Source organism: Cavia porcellus, unplaced genomic scaffold, assembly GCF_034190915.1.
Source record: "Cavia porcellus strain 051 isolate PalLab524CR breed Dunkin Hartley unplaced genomic scaffold, mCavPor4.1 scaffold_5, whole genome shotgun sequence".
NCBI classification, from domain to species: domain Eukaryota; kingdom Metazoa; phylum Chordata; class Mammalia; order Rodentia; family Caviidae; genus Cavia; species Cavia porcellus.
In genome coordinates, this window is record NW_026947488.1 from 12,480,996 (window position 1) to 12,497,938 (window position 16,943).

General features: G+C 57.0%; 1 protein-coding gene across 8 annotated transcripts in view; it reads left to right on the forward strand.

Moving 5' to 3' along the window:
- Ube2v1 (ubiquitin conjugating enzyme E2 V1) overlaps nt 1-5,940 on the forward strand; it is a 38,582-nt gene extending 32,642 nt beyond the window's left edge. For 4 of the 8 annotated variants that reach the window (XM_063248184.1, XM_013150406.3, XM_063248185.1 and 1 more), the window contains 2 exons: nt 2,681-2,806; nt 4,318-5,940. In XM_063248184.1, the coding sequence (XP_063104254.1) occupies nt 2,681-2,806; nt 4,318-4,464 (273 nt within the window). In that variant the 3' untranslated portion in view covers nt 4,465-5,940. Of the gene's footprint in view, nt 1-2,680; nt 2,807-4,317 lie in introns of those variants that run through there. The other 4 variants (XM_063248183.1, XM_005002818.4, XM_013150407.3 and 1 more) reach the window with 2 other exon arrangements.
- Nucleotides 5,941-16,943: the final 11,003 nt, after the last annotated feature.

Here is a 16,943-nt window from a genome sequence, read left to right on the forward strand (position 1 = left end):
GATAGTTACTGTAGCATTGCAGACAGCACCTTACACTTTTGTACGTGAGTAGGTAGTAGTGACTAGAAAAGGCTTTGGTCTGAGCGTACCTGTGCACGTTTTGAAGGGCACTGCTGAATTAACCCCGACACTTAAGACATTTCATCGGAGTGGGATGTGTTCGTCTGTGATCAAATAATGAGAGTATTTTTAAGGTTTTTTCAATACTTACAGGACTTACGCCCCCAGCCCCAGTACCAGGAGTGGAACCCAGGGCTTCACACATGCCAGGCAAGAGCTCTACCACTGAACTCTGCCCTGTTTTTTTTATTGATATGTAATAGTTGTACATATTTATAGCAATAATTAGCATGTATGATGATCAGATCAGGGTAGTTAGCATTTTCTCACATAAGCAGAAGGTGCCTGCCGTTCTCCTTCAGACACATTTTCTTCCTAGGCTGAAGCCTTTCAGCAGGTACTTGGAGCACTTGTGAATAAAATAAAACAGGAAATCAGGAGCCATGTTTCCTCCTAAGAAGGTCCTCCTGGCCTTTCCATGGCTCTTGGACCTGCTGGTGTCCAGAGCGCTGAGACGGTCTGGCCTGTGCGGTACTCGGAGCCCTGTTACTAAGCTGCCCACCCTCTCCGCCGTTAGACACTGCAGACAAAATGTGAGTAAAACCTACGCGGCTCCGATGACCCCTAGTGCAGCCTCCAGAGGACACGGACAGGGTTTTAAGGGCTGTGGCCAAGCTGCCAGACAGAGCTCTTACTCATCCTCTGCACTGGACAAAAGGAATGGTAAAAGCCCTGGTTTTGGTAATTACCACAAGCCCATGCTCCCCAGAGGGAATTCTTCGTATGTAAGAAATTTTGTCTTTAAATTGTGTGATTAAAACCAAGAAACAGGGGCTGGGGATTTAGCTCAGCGGCATAAGCGCCTGCCTTGTAAGCACAGTCGTGAGTTCGATCCCCAGTATCGATAAAAAGGAAAAAGACCAAAAAAAACCCCAAGAAACAGCCCGAGGCTGAAGCAGGAGAGTCATCACAAATTCAAGGCCAGCTTCGGCTACATTGTGAATTCAAAACTAGGGTGAACTACGTAGTGAGACCCTGTCCCAGTAAATACCAACGTCCCTACATGTGTACTTACCAACCAACCAGCCAGGGAGCGTGAGTGCTGGCGTGGGGTCCTGCCTGCCCTGGACCCAGTGGCCCGATGGTTCTGGTGGGCCCAGGGCTGAGAGCTGGGGATGCATCTACTCTGATTTCCGAGAGTTATGTGTCAGCCGTGTCCTTGTTTGCTTCCTACTTGCTCTGTTTTCTGAGGGATGTTTTTCCTTGGAGGGAACACCTCAATTGTGAGGTAGTGTTCATTTTCTGAGAGTGTGGAGAGCAGCGTTCGTTCATTCATGCATTCATTTGGCCCACGCTGCGGACGGGCTGCTGAGCGCCTGCTCCTGGCCCTGTGCTCAGGGCACTCTGGTCCTCGGGCGGGGATCAGGACCTCTGAGGGCGCAGCTGTTGTGATGGGGCCTCATGGCGGAGAGAACTTGGTGCGTTGGGACAGGAATGGGGCGGGAGGGGCTGAGAGAGGAGGTGGGGTGCACTAGCAGGTGAGTGAGGAGAAAGCAGCTGTGGGCGTTCACGCAAGGTGACGGCGTGGGTTAGCGAGAGATGTGGGGTCTCTGGGGGTCGAAACAGTAGGTTCTTGCTGACGGCTGGCAGGTGGCAGAGGAGGGAAGCGAGTGGGGGCTGCTGGGCCTCTGGAGACCTCAGCAAACTGCTTTTTAGGGAAGAGGAGGGGCGGCGTGAGGCTGGGTGGAGGTAGAGACCCACATTTGAATTTCGATTTCCTTCGTTTGGGAAATGACTAAGATTCTGACAATTGATGAACCTTATTAAATATGTTCCAGCTTTGTGTCAGGGGTGGATCAGCTACTCTGTAGAGTAGGGCTGAGTTGTGGCATCTAAGTTGTGGCTTGCACTGGGTCTTCAAGGCCACAAGTGGGCATTGCAATGGAAAGGCTGGGCCAGGGGGTTAGCTCAGTGGTGCAGCGCTCGCCTGGCAAGTGCCAGGTCCTGGGTTCGGTTCCTGGTACAAAAAAGAGCAGTGGAAAGTCTCTGGGGAGGGGGTTGACTTCCTTCTCCACCAAGGCACCACTGGCATGTTTAAGAGCTGCCTTTTCTTACACGAGCCCCACTAAATGCCAGCAGACTTTGGGGTCATCATAACTAGCAAGGAGAGAGGCCACAGGGGTGCACATTCCAGTAGGGCCCCTTTGGCAGCAGCCAGCCCACTGAGGGAAGTGGGGAGCCGGGGCGGCGCCTTGGGGGGCCTGCGCCTGCCTTGTGCACAGTGGTGTTTCCTGCGCAGCTGCCGGCCTGTGAGTGGACACTCGGGGTGGCTTCCTGTACCACCACCACCCCCCTGCCCCGGAGCAGGACAGGTCAGCAGGGCAGAGAAACACCCTTGTCCCTCTGGTTGGACTTAGTGACACCAGCTTAAGACATCGTGGTGCTTCAGTGATGCACAGCGTTTTATTCCCCAGTGCCCAGAACTGCGAGCCGGGGTAGGAGTGGGCCAGTGACTGGCATGTGACTCCCTGGGGTCAGGAGTAAGCGGGTGTCAGGAGCTCCTGCACTCCGAGTTCTTTGTTTATAATTCCCTGACATCTGTTCCCCCTTTCTTTTCCAGACAATTTATGAAAACCGAATATACAGCCTTAAAATAGAATGTGGACCTAAATACCCAGAAGCACCCCCCTTCGTAAGATTTGTAACAAAAATTAATATGAATGGAGTCAATAGTTCTAATGGAGTGGTAAGTGGTTCTTTCTGCTCCCTCATTCCTCTGGGTTGAGATTTGAGTTTAACAGCATGGGCCTTTGGGCTGGGCCCTCCTCCCTCCCCCCGAATGTCCTGGCGATGGGTCCCAGCACGCGTGTCTACACATGTGGGCTCAGCTGTCACACTGCACTCACTGCCCTGCTGTACGCCAGCCACTTCCGGAGCTCAGTCTCCGAGACGGCCCCACGAGGTAGACTGGAGGAAACTGGGGCACAGAAGTAAAAGATCTTGCCTGTACCGTTACTTCCTGGGCCTTAACTTTTCTCTCATCTCAAAATCTGAAATCCAGGGGCTGGGGATTTTGCTCAGTGGATTAAGTACCTGCCTGGCAAGCACAAGGTCATGAGTTTGATCCCTGGTACCAAAAAAAAAAAAGTCCAAAATCTAAAATTTTTTTTTTTAACTTTTTATCTTTTTTTTTTTTTACCTTTTTATCGGTACCGGGGATCGAACTCCTGACTGCCTGCTTGCAAGGCAGGCGCTTATGCCGCTGAGCTAAATCCCCAGCCCCCAAAATCTAAAAATTTTAAACAGTAACATGACCAAAAATTTCAGATTTTGCTGGACATGGTGGTGCACGCCTGTAATCCCAGCACTTGAGAGGCTCAGGCAGGAGGATCGCTGTGAGTTTGAGGCCATCCTAGGCTGCCTAGCAAGAACCTATCTTGACAAAAAAAAAAAAAAACCAAAATCAATTTTTTTCAGACATATTTGTTTCAGTTTTGGTGATACTGGTGATCAAACCCCAGGCCTTGCATGTGGCAGGCAAGTGTCCTGCCATCACACTCCCCCCCAGCATATCCCCCTGCTGCATAGACAGCCTGTAAAGCTTTGAACCTTGAGGCCTGCCATCTTGTCCAGAGAAAGGTCAGCAGGGTGCTGGACCTATGAACATTGTGCCCAGCCTGCATCCTTGGGATGCTCAGAAGGCTGCACAGGAAACCTCGGAGAGAAGGGCCCTGTCCCTTTTGTCTCTGTGCATTGCTGCATCTGAGTCCCTGTAAAGCCCGTGTCCCGCTCTGCTTTGAAAATGCTGCACTGAGCTGAGAGATGTCACCAGAGCCTGGACCTTACTGTCCTGGGCGTGGCAGCCTCCAGCCCAGGGCATTTATTCTCTGTGAGCCATGGTGGTGAATCTCACCAAGGGCCTGTGCCACCCTTTTCTTCTCCCATCTTTGGACACAAAAAGAAAAACCAGGCTGAGAATGTAGCTCAGCAGTACAGCCCATCTGGCAAGCGCAAGATTGTGAGTTCCATCCCTGGTACCAAAAAAAGAAAGAAAGAAAGAAAGAAAGAAAGAAAGAAAGAGAAAAACAGGCCAAGCAGGGAGGGAACCCTGCAGCGGAGCTCCGCACGCCACCTGTAGTCTTGTGATCACGCTCAGCTTGGCAGGGGCATCACGCCCGACTACGGAGCTTCGTCCTGGCATGCGGCTGTCGTGTGCGAGAGCTGGGAGTGACTTGGTTTTGTTTGCCTTTTTCATAGGTGGATCCCAGAGCCATATCAGTGCTAGCAAAATGGCAGAATTCCTATAGCATCAAAGTTGTTCTCCAAGAGCTTCGGCGCTTAATGATGTCTAAGGAAAACATGAAACTTCCTCAGCCGCCTGAAGGACAGTGTTACAGCAATTAATCAAAGCCCCCGGGCCCCCTCCACCCCCACCCCAATTCGGTTCAAGCAGTCTTCATTTTCCACAGTAGTAAATTTTATAGTTGCGTCTTGTAGACCTCAAAGTACTGGAAAGGAAGCTCCCATTCAAAGGCAGTTTATCTTAAGATACTGTAAATGATACTAATTTTTTGTCCATTTGAAATATATAAGTTGTGCTATAACCAATCATCTGTCAAGTGTAACCACTGTCCGCATAGCTGAACTTCTGGGATCAAGGAAGTGTGTTAAATTGATTCCCATCGGGACTGGTGGTGCACATCTGACCTAACTGTGAAGAGACGCATCACACAACCACCTTGCTGCTGACGACAGGGCCGGCTCAGCCCGGCCGCCTGCCCCGCCCCGCCCCGCCCCGGCCGGGTGGCGGCTGAGTGGGTGTGAAGGTTTCAGGTTGCTGCCTGTGGGACTACTGCTGGGTGTGGGGGGTGCTTGCCTGCACCCTGGTTTCTTTTTTTTAAGTCTTAAGTGACGCCCCCTTCAAGCCATTGACCTGTCCCACCCTTCCGCTCCCACCCTTGGCCGAAGCATAGATTGTAACCCTCTGTCTCCCTCTGAAATTGGCCTTTGGTGAGGAATTCAGGGCTTTCCCCCATCTGTCCCCTACCTTGATCGAGGGGTGCTGCTTTTTCCCTCCTCCTCTCCCTTGTCACACTGTCACCCCAACACTTCCCACGACCCTTCCTTCCTTGGCCAGAAGCCATCAGATAAGGTTGGAAAGAGCCTCTGACCTCCCTCGTTAGCTTTGGACCCAGTCACTCATCCTCTGCCAGCCTGGGAAAGGGCGCCAGGTCCCGGGCTCTGCCACCCGCTGTCACCGTCAGCCGATGTCTTAGCTCAGGTCTGATGAGTGAACAGAGCAGACCTGCCAGCGCTCACGTCCCTGCCAGCAGACCTGGAGCACCGCCACACAAGGATGCTGGTCAGCACGAGCAGTCCCTCTGGATGGCTCCCTCCCCTGCCCACGCCGCGTTGAAGCGTTGGAGAAGGTTTCGAGGGCCTCGTTGGCCGCCCTGGGCTCCATCTGGGTCTGGAGGGAAATCTGACGGCTGCACAGAAGAACCCGAGGTGTGGACTTTGGCTCTGGTGCTGCTGCTTCTCTGCTCGGCAGGGACCAAGGAGCGGCCTGGCGGCCTGGCACCTGCTGCCTGCTGCCTTTTCCCGCTGTTCAGGACCACTAAATGCTGAAATGTGGATGCAAACCGAAATAAAGCGATTCGTGGTGTTCCGAAGGGGGTTTTTAGTATTTGTGTAAAACCACCTTTTAAAGCAGTAACTATCAAGTCTGCAAAGCAAAGCAGTTTCCATCCATCCTTTTCTAGGGAAAACCTTAGTTCACGGATTTCACGCCCTCTAGTTGCACTTAACAGTGTTCCCTACGCAGCCTTTTTATTGTCAGACCATCGCCTGATTTTAATAAAACACAAGTGTGCGTTCATATTTCGTAGGCTGGGCCCTTCTTCCTCGGCTTGTTCAGTAGGGACAGAATGTAATGTTTCAGGTGCAGGGTCCGTCTTTGTGGAAGAATATTTAGGATTTTTAGGCCAGCAGGCAAAAAAGGCTTTTATAGAAGTGCTTCTATATTGGGGCTGGGGATTTAGTTCAGCGGCGCCTTGCAAGCAGGCACTTGTGAGTTCGATCCCTGGTACCGATGAAAAGGAAAAAGACAAAAATAAAGAAGTGCTTCTATGAGGGACACCAGCATTCATGTGGGTAAATTCAGAACACAGCGCCCCGGCCCCCTGGCCATGTAGGGTTGGGGATTGGACCCAGGACTGCTACATCCCCAGCCTTTTTTTATTTTGAGACAAAAGTTTCCAGAAGTTGGTCGGACTGGCTGGGCCATGGGCCCTGCCCCCGTCTCCCAGAGTTCTGGGGTGACAGGCATATGCTGCTGTGCCCAGCTAGACGGGTTTTTCACAGAAACATTTTGCTTAACTAGGTATCAGTAACGCCCCCTATCACCAGGTCAGCTCCTGTACTGTGTTTCTACTGTGTAGAAATTTAGGGCAGAAGGAGGCTCAATAGTGACCTGAGAGCAGAGCCGTGGGTACAGAAAGTACCCCCTTGGGCTGGGAAGCAGGTCCACTGCCTGTCCTGGCCTCTGACGGCGTCCTGATCTTGAGACAGCCCAGGTCCCTTTGGATGGAGACACCGCTGCTGTAGTCCTGCTCTGAGGATATGTGGCGGACATGGTCAGGTAGAGACCTGCCAGCAGATCCCTGTGTGGCCTCTTCTCCCTCCTGAAGCAGGGGACAGTCGTGTTGCTTCTCCTGGCCAGTGTCCCTGATCCGCGGAGGAAGTTTGGTGCTCAACCTCAGGGACCTGCCCTTCCTCAGGAGGAAATCAGAGGAGCTGCTCGCAGCTTGGCTCCTCCTGTGTGAGAAGCAATGCTGGCTGGGCTGTGGGAGCGCACCCAGCTGTACCCCATCGCTGTCCCCTGGGGAGTGGTCTGGGAGAAAGGCCTCGGCAGAGCCAACTCCTTGCTCCTGTCACCCTTCCACTGAGCAGGCACCCTGTCAAGGTGGGTGTGAGCCAGCCCCCAGGCCTAGCGACTCAGCTCTGCAGTACCCACCGTGCAGGCAGGAGGTCAGGGCCCAGACCTTGTGTAGGACAAGGTGAACACACCAATGGGCCACAGCCAGCTCACAGCCACTGTGGCCTCTGCACAGCAGCTGGCCTGTCCCCTGAGACAGCTGCCGTGTCCTCTGGCCTCCAAGAGCCCCGAGGGCCACAGGCTCTGTGGCTCAGCAGATCTCCACCAGGTGCGGCCAGCATGGAAAAACTCAGTCACAAGGCGTGATTCAGGGTAGCAAACTGCCCAGTTCCCATTGTGTTAAAGGTTCGGAACACAGGAGGTTTGTCATTTGCAGCAGGGAGTCACAGCCACGCAGCCAGAGAACGACATAACAACAGCCAAGCCCCTGGTAGTAAATCCTCTCTCCCCTGTACACTAGGAGGGTCCAGAGTGAGCTAGAAACCCTGCTTTGGTTCTACTTTAGTTTAGATACTGTGTACCCTGGCGTACATGAATCCCAGCGCTCTAGGAAGCCGAAGCAGAAAGATTACAAATTCCAGCCCAACCTGGGCCACTTAGGGACTTAGCAAGACTTCGTATCAAAGTAAAAACAAAAGTGCTGGGTGCACACTAATCACAGGAGGGTTGCCACCAGTTCAAGGCCAGCATGAACTGCAATGGGAGGCCCATATCAAAAACACCAAAAAAGCGGGGCCAGGGGATGCAGCTCAGGGCGAGAGCCCCGGCACGATCCCGGGACTGGGAAGGCCCGCAGTGCGCGTGCGCGCCGGCCCCTCCTTCCGCCACCGCTGCTTTCCCACGGGAGTGGGACGTGGCCTGCCCGCTGCTCCTCCTGGACTTTCCTTCAGTGTTCTACCCTGTGGTTTGGGGCCCTGCCTGCCTCCCCCGAGGCCGGACCTCTCCTGACGGCCTCAATGTCCCCGCGTGCGCGTGCGTGCGCACCTGGGGCTACGGGGGCTGCCCGGCAGGGGGCGCTCCACCCAGAACGCGGGCGTTTATTTACATGTTGACAAATTCAAGGCCCAGGTGCAGCTCCGAAGCAGAGCGTTGCTGGTGTGAGGAGGCCCTGGGCTCCGTCTCGAGTGCAGCAAAAATGAAAATAAAATAAAAATTTTTAAAGTTTCACTTTCAAGAGAGATCAGGCTGGGCGCCCCTGCCCGTCTCCCAGGACACGCTGTGGGTAGGAGTGGCAGGGCTGGTGACGGGTGGCAGCCTCCCCTAGCCCTGGTGGCCCTGCGGTACTGCCAGGGTGGTATGTGTGCAGCTCAGGGGACATTTTCAGTCCCACCCTTAGGCCTGAAAGGGGCTGGATCCGGCAGTGCAAGCCTGGGAACCCCAACCCACCCCCACCCCCACACTCTAAGAAGCTGAGGCAGGATTGCAGGTTCCAGCCCAATCTGAACAAAAACGATTTAGCAAGATCCTGTCTCAAAATTGAAAATAAAAAGGAGCTGGGGAGCTGGGGGTGTAGCTTGGTGCAAAAGCACACGTTCAATCCCTCGTGCTACAAAAAGAAAGGAAAAGAGTGGGCTGCCAATGCCCGCTGTCAGCTGAGTTCCGTGGGTACAGAGGCTTGAAGCACAGATGTGGCTGGCACAGCGGGCTCTTGCCACCCCACTGCCAGGTGCTCGGGTGCACGCGTCCCTTCTCACCAGAGTCCCTGGGCAGTGCCGGAGGGGGAAGCAGCAGAAGCCCCGTTGTCAGCCAGGTGCACCCGCAGGCCCAGCCACTGCGGAGGCTGAAGCAGGAAGCTGGAAAGTTCAAGGTCAGCCTAGGCAATTTAGCAAGTCCTTGTCTCAAAACTCAAGGAGCGCCGGGCTGGTGGCGCACACCTGTATCCTAGCACTCTGGAAGGCTGAGGCAGAAGGATTGCCGTGAGTTCAAGGCCAGCCTGGGCTACACAGTGAGACCTTGACTCAGAAACAAACCAACCAACCTCAAGAAAGGGGGGGGGGGGGGTAGACAGAGCACCTCAGCAGAGCACGGCAGAAGCCCAACAGTGGACAAAGATGATGTTCTCAACCCACCGCTGTCCTCCCCTACGTCACAGCTGCCCCACTGGGCTGGCTCCCCGCTGCCCTGCCTGCCCTCGGGTTGTGGAGTCTCCTTCTGGCAGAGGCTGTCTGCAGTCACGCTCTGTCCTTGTCACCTGTGCACAGGTCTGCACAAGCCTGCAGTGCTGGCAGGTGATTGCCTTTCCCTCACTGCGGTGGGCAGCTTGTCTGGCTTATTCTCTGTGGAGAACCTGGTGCCAGGAGTGGCGCCCAGCACCAGCTCCGAGCCTGGCCTCCCTTTCCAGCCCCATGGTCCTGGGCCTCCGTGGCCCCCAGCCTGTGCCCCGCTGAGTGTTTGCTAGACGGAAGTACAGTGGGGGACCGAGAGTGCCCAGGGAGTGCCACCCTCGGCCTGGCCAGGACCCCTCCTGCCTGCTGCCGGCCATCGACAGCTGAGTGTTGAGGGTCCAGTGCTGTCCTGGGAGCCAAGACCAAGTCCTGCACCTCAGAATTCCCCAGCGTCTCCCTCGGGATCTGGAAATGTGCTACAGACAGGCTGAGCCAGGCTTCCGGCTTTCCCACCTGTGTCCCTGCCCAGCTGGGGCTTCATCTTGGGGCTCCCAGGGGAGATTCAAGGGCCACTACAGGGCACCAGTGCCCGAGAGATGCCACAGCAAGGGCAGTAACAAAGCAAGAATGATGACCCCCCCACACCCTCGGGATGGGACACTGACCACAGACACTGGGGCAGGAGAGGTGACGGGAAGCCTTCCGGAAGTGGCCGAGCCACAGCCAGCTGCCTAGAAGCAAATGCCACACAAGGCTTGGATGTGGCCAAAAATCACGTTGCTGTGGGTGGGTGACCACGTCAGGGGCCGCAGGGCTTATCTGACCTGCAGGTCTGATAATGGTGTTTACAGACATTGTCTGCACTGTCCCCACCCCATTAGAGCGTCACTGCAGGAAGGCAGGGCCAGGCCCTATTGTGCTCCGCCGTGTCCCCCCTGTGACCTCGCACTGTCTGGCATACAGCAGGTGCTCAATAAATACTCGTATGTGCACAAGGGGAAGAAGGTCCTGAACTCTCCAGTGAGGAGCAAGTTTCTTATCCCCTCCTGGTCACGGTCTGGCGACCAGGGTTCTCTTCCCACCAGCTGTGTGGCCCCGGGCAGGTCCCACACCCTCTCTGTGTTCTTCTGTGCCCAGCCCTCCCACTGCAGTCCCCAGATTCCAGTTTGGCTACTCTGTTCCATCCCCGCCCCCGGGAAGAGCGGATCGAGGCCCCGGCTCCCAGCAGAGGGCGCCCGCGCGCTGAGAACCGACGCCGGCTCCGGTCAGCGTCCAGCCGGCCCGCAGCTGGGCAGGACTAGGGGACAGATGGGCACGTAGGCGGCTGCGGGCCGGGCAGGGGAGGGGAAGGGAGAGGGAGACGTGCGCGCAAACTGCCCCGTACCTGCGCGAGGCCGCCTGCTCACCAGCCGGGCGTGCACTGCCCGGGGACCCTGGCTGGGGACTGCACCAGGACCCAGTGACAGCCCTCCATTCCTGGTGCCGGGATGGAAGCGTTTTATTTTTCAATTGTTTATCTATTGCCGTACCTTTGCACAGAGCTACATCCTTGACCCCCCCTTTTTTTGGCCCCTTTTATTTTTCACTTTGATAAGGGTCTCTCTAGGTTGATAAATTGCTCAAACTGCACTGAAAATTGTAATCTTCCTGCCTCAGCCTCCCAGGTGTGTGCCACAGCACCCCGCTGGACTTTGGGAGGGGTTTGTTTTGTTTTGTTTTGATCTGATTTGTGGGTGTTGGTGGTGTTACTGTTTTTGGAGACAGGGTCTCACTTTGTAGTTCAGGCTGGCTTTGAACTCCCAGCAATCCTCCTGCCTCAGCCTCCCAAGTGCTTTTTTATTTCTGAAGTCCAGCTACTGACCCTGAGCACCTTCCCCCCTTTGGAGAAGGGGTTCCTCCTGGCCCTGCCAGCCCCTCCTCCCACCCCTCCACCTGGTGCTGAGCCTGGTGGGACCCCACGAGAGCTTTCACCAGGCAACCTGCCAGCATTAATGCAGTGCTTACTGTATGGCAGCCCCTCGCTGGAGACCCAGACAGGCACAAAAGGCTAACACCCATCCTCTGCAGGGTTCAGGACGGTAGCCACAGAAGTGACACCCGGGCCACTTCCCAGGCACCAGGCGGGACCAGGAAGGAACAGGGAGGAGGAGGAGGGCAGCGCCGGGCAGGCCTCCCAGAGGTGGTGGCCCCGTGTGACCTGAGCGCCAGGGACAGCCTGGTGGGGACAGTTCCAGGTGAGGTGACAGCAAGAAAAAGCCCCCGGAGAGGGGACACGTGTCCCACGATCATGTGCGGGTGGCGCGCTCGGGGAACAGACGGGTAAATGCACACGGCAGGGAGGCGGTGGCCTCGGCAGCCCCAGCGCTGGCCCAGGCCCCTGGGGGAAGCGTCCCTGGCTGGCAGGACCAGCGGCTCAGCCCGGGTAGTGACTTCTCCTCTCCCACAGCAGGTGCCGGGGCCCTGGGGTCATCTCAGGCCTGATCCCAAATCCCAGCTCCTGGCCTCGCTGACCTAGTGACCCAGGCACCCCGCCGCCCTCCCTCGAGCCCTGGCGCCCAGCCATGGGTTCCTGGAATGCGATTCTTTCTCTTCCCAGATATTGCAGGCCAGCAGGCTGGGCCGGCCGCGCTGCCCTCACCGTCCTCTGACCCTCACGCTGCAGTTGGAGGCCTCAGGTCGGCCCAGCGCCCGGCCCGAGACTCCCACCTGCGCCGGGCTCCACCACGCTCCAGACCTGTTCATTCCACAGATGTCTGCTGAGCAGGGCGCATGGCAGGGGACAGCCGGGGACAGCGGGCAGGAACCCTGTGCTCGGGAAGGTGCCATTCCAGGGGCGCTGACAGGCCCTGGAGAGATCGGGGTAGGGAGAGACAATAAACCACAAATGAATGGAGACCTGGGCGTGGTGAGACACACCTGTAACCTCAGCACCCGAGAGGCTGAGGCAGGAAGGAGGATTGCCACAAACTCAGGGCCGGTTTGAACTACACAGGGAGACCTTGTCTAAAACAAAACAAAAAATGGAAGATCTGGTGGTGATAGTATCCTAAAAGGAAATAACACAGGGAGAGGCTGGGTGCTGTTGAAAATTGAAGCAGGGGCCATGGAAGGTGACTTCTGAGAAAGGATCTGAAGCAGAGAAGGCGGCTCGGTCACGCTGATGTTGAGGCGGTGGAAACAGCCCATGCAAAGGTCCTGAGGCAGGCATGTGCTGGGCTTCAAGACACTGCCAGGAGGCCAGTGTGAAGGGTGGGAGGAGCCTGGGGACAGGGAGGAGGCTGCAGTAGAGCAGGGGCAGAAGGGACCTGCCGGCCCTGTGTTCTCTGGAAAGGAGGTGAGAAGGCCAGAAGCTAATTCTGAGGTGAATGTTTTCCACAGAATACCTCTTGCTTCTCCCCTCTTGGAGTCTGTGGAACCTGGAGCCCCTGAGGGAGGCCTGTAGCACCCGCTGGTGGGGAGCAGAGGACCCAGGTCCCCAAGCTGCAGCACCCAGCACTGTCTGGTCACCAGCTGTCCTTCAGGCTGGGCCTGGGGCCTGGGGCAGGTGGGTGAAACAGGGACCGAGGATGGTGGTCAGGGCTCCCCTGTCCTTCCTTCTCCAGTGACTCCCAGAGCCACCCCAGCTGTGGGGCAGCTGCAACCCAGGTCCCTCCGCAGCCACGGAGGTAACGCAGGGTGCTAAGTGGATCCCATGGACGCCCAGAGGGAGGGACCACGGAGTGGCCAGTCCAGAGAGACTGAGAGGCCTTCATGGACACGGAGCCGAGGCCCACACTGAGCTCCCTGGGGCAGTGTGGCCAGAAGGAGGAAGGGCACTTTTGTTCCCATCAATCGAGTCCCCTCCTGCACCTCCCACTGGGACTCCAGGCCACAAAGGGCAAATCCCACCATACAGGATGAAATTGAGGCCCGGAGAGGCTGAGACTTGCTCAGGCCCACAAGGCTCTGGGCTGTAAAGCAGAATTCAGCTCTGATCTGTGTAACCCGGAGCCAGGGGCCTCCACTGCCCACTCCCCAGGGGTGTGGCCAGCAGGGTACGCCCTGCCGAGGCCAGTTACACCCCAAACCCAGCACACACCACCAGCCTCTCAAGGCCTCCCGAGCTGGCCTTGGGCCTGGCCCCCATTTTTCAGATAAGAACACTGGGGCTCAGAGAGGTGAAGAATGGGCTCAGGGTGGCCCAGCAGAGCTGGGATCCCAAGCAAGGTCGTTGGCCCAGCACCCAGCACCCAGCACCCAGCACCCAGCACTGTCTGGTCTACAGCTGTCCTTCAGGCTGGGCCTGGGGCCTGGGCCAGATGTGGGTGAAACAGGGACGGAGGACGGTGGTCAGGGCTCCCCTGTCCTTCCTTCTCCAGGGACCCCCAGAGCCACCCCAGCTGGGGGGCAGGGGCTTGGTCACACCCACTTCACAGAGGAGGAAGCCAGCCGGCCCCCGTCCATTCTTCAGGGACCCTTGGGGGACTGGGAGGATCCCAGTGACACTGAGGGACCTCGAGCAAGGTGCTGGCCTGTGTCGCCTCAGCCTGGCCCAGAGAGCCTGTCCCCTGCCCCTCAGGGATGAGCCACCTGCCCCAGCCAGGCCAGCCCTGAGGCTGATGCTTGTGACATTGTACCAAGGACAGCTCTTCCTGAGGCACCATCAACATGTGACTCTACGCTTGGCAGAGCAGGGATCCCAGGGGGCACCAAGCACAGGCCAGTGGGGCTGCAGGACCAGTGTGCATGGTGACCTCTGTCCCCGCAGCCTTCTCAGGTGCGTCCCGAGCCAGCCCCGGGCAGCCAGGCCTTCCGAGCCTGAGCTCATGGTCCCTTGCACAGCCTGGAGTCTGCTGCCGGGGCGTGAGGCCCAGAGAGGGACGCCACGGCTGGCAGGTGACGGAGTCTGTGGGATTATCTGCTGTCAGCGGGGCAGCTGCTGCACCTGCCCTCGGAGGGCCGGGTGACAGCACAGGCTCCTCGCGTCTGGGGGACCAGCTGTGACTGCATGTGTGGGTAGAACATGGGCCTGAGGGTTCAAATCCAGGCCCCCGAATCACCACCTGTCCCCATCTGTGACATGGGAACAACGGCCACTAGCAGGGGCTTGGCCTGTGCCGCCACGGGGTTCCCTCCATGCACAGCAGAGGTCGAACCCCAAAGGGGAGGAACAGCACAGGGAGGAACCAGGCGGCAGGGATGGCGCCAGTGCCACCGCACACCACCCCAGTGCCACCCGCATCCATTGGTCTGTCTTCCTGACCCCAGGGGCCTGATCACGTGGTGATGCCATGCTGGACACACAGGACACTCAGGATACACATCCATCCTCTTGCAGAAACCCCAGAGGAGACAGGACGGTGTCTGGGTCCTTCCCTCCAGCCCAGCCCTGTGCTGGGACACTGGGGGACCTCGTGGTGGTTGTCACACCCTTGGCTTCTGGCCAAGATCGCTGCTGGTCCTCCTCGGGGTTGGCCACAACATCGGGCAGACAGGGCACAGCCGGGCCTGGGCTGTCTACTGCCCAGCTCCTCTCCCCTGCCTCTTACCCAAGCATGCCCGCCCGTCCCTTTCTGTTGACTCCTGTGACTGCAGCCTGGGTGCAAGGTCCACTTCAGTGATGGGGGCAGGGAGTGGTGCCCATGAGAGAGAAAGTCATGGCTGTGATGCAGGGAAAAGTAACGGGAACAGAGGTGGCGCCAGCAAAGTTCAGAGGCTGGGCCAGCGCGTCACCTGAAGTCACTCGGTCACCCTTGCCACAGCCCTGTGACGGATGAGGGCACAGAGATGTCACACAGCAAGTCGAGTGGCAGAGCAGGAAGGGACCTGGCTTCTGGGACCCTACCCTCCGCCCCACCCTCACCAGGGAAAGGCTCTTGGGTCTCTTGTCTTCTCCAAAACTTGGGAAATTAGAAGCCACTGTTGGGATGCAGATTCTTGCTAAGGTGACAGGTGACGTCTGCACCGCCATCCTACTGTGCCAGGGGCTCCGGTTTATGGTGGGTTCCCCAAGAGGAGCAGAGTTGGCTGGAATTTCACGCCCCCTCCTGCCTTGAGTCAACTTCAAAACCGTGCCGTCTGAGCTGTGCTTTGATTCGTCATTTTATGAGCATGAAATCTAAGCTGAGTCCCTCCAAGGGTGTTGAGTTTGGTGGGTGAGGTGGCACTGTGAGGTATCCTGGACAGGGCAAGGGTTGGGGCATAGAAAAGCTCTGATTCAGGCTAGTCCAGGGGATTCATAGTGCTCTCTGTCTCTGTCTCTCTCTCTTTTAAGAATGAGAGAGACAGGGTCTCACGGCATAGCCCAGGCTGGCCTCAGACTCGAGATCCTCCTGCCTCAGCCTCCTACGTGCTCAGACTACAGACATGGGCCGCCACACACCCAGCTCTTAGCTCGCTTAGGCTTCTGTGCCCCGGGTTCTCTGCCAGCTCCTCAACAGCTGCTGCAAGGTCAGAGGGGACCTTCCTGCCAATCGCAGATGGGGAAACCGAGGCTTGGCAAGAAACAGTGCTTGGCAGAGTCGGGATCTCTTCCTTTCGAGTCCTGCTGCTTCACCGTCTCCAGCGCAGCCAGAGAGACTGAGGGCAGCTGCAGAGCTCCCCCACCCCACCCCGGGGCTCGGGGCTGCTCCTGAGGCGGCTAGGAGTCAGCAGGTGACTCCATGAGCAGGAGTGTGACCCGGGCCACAGCTGCTGTGCAAGGGTTCAGGAGGGAGAGAAACCGGGTGCTGACTGGGCTGCAGGGCCCGGCTGGGGTCTGCAGAACCAGCCCCTGCCCAGCACCTCACATCCGCCCGCAGCCCTGCTACCCTGTGTCTAGCTCCCGCAGTGGCTGCATGGGAGCCCCAAACACACCCCAACATTAGGGAGAGCCCTAACCCTAACTGTAGTCCCAGGGAGGCTGAGGCAGGAGGGTCACTGCGAGCTCCAGGCCACCCTAGGGTACAGTGAGTTCAAGGCCAGGCTGAATTAGAATTGAGATTCTGTCTCAGAATACCTAAAACAGAGCTGGAATACAGCTCAGTGACACTGCACCTGCCTGGCAAGCACAAGGTCCTGAGTTCAATTTCTGGTACAGAAAAGAAAAAAGAGGGCCGGGGATTTAGCTCAGCGGCATAAGCACCTGCCTGGCAAGCTGACGATCGTGAGTTTGATCCCTGGTACCAAAAAAAAAAAAAGAAAGAAACACACACACACACACACACACACACACACACAGGCACACATACAAAGAAAGGCATTCTGCTGAGAGCCTGGTATGGTGGCACACGCCTGTGATCCCAGCACTCAGGAGGCTGAGACAGAAGGATCCCCATGAGTTCAAGGCCAGCCTCGACTACATAGTGAGTTCAAGGCCAGTCTGAACTATGCAGTGAGACCCTGTCACGAAAAAAAAAAAAAAAAAAAAAAAGACATGCATCTTGCTGAGCTCTGGGGACCAGAAGTCTGCCACAGAGGAGCCCCAGGCAGGGATGTGCACCCCAAGGCTCTCGCCCTCCCTACCTCTTCTGGATCGGGGAATACACAGCCTTCCATCTGAGCGCCCAACCCTCCCGCTGCCTCCTAAAACCCCACCTCGGTCCCTCTCTGGATCTCTAACTCATGACTCTGCAGGACCGTTTCCAAATACGGTCACACCCTGAGTTCCAGGTGGATGGGAATTTTGGAAGGGACACAGTTCAAGCCCAAACAAGCACCAACTGTGCGCTCCAGGTCCTGGGACAGAGTAGTGATCAAAGCAGAGAGAGGGCTCGCGCCTCACAGCGTTCCCAGGGCTGGGGAGGCCGAGCAGACTGTTACAGAAAGGAGGCTTTAACTACGCTGCGCTGCGTAGGCTTTGCCAGGAAACCCCGGGCCCAGGG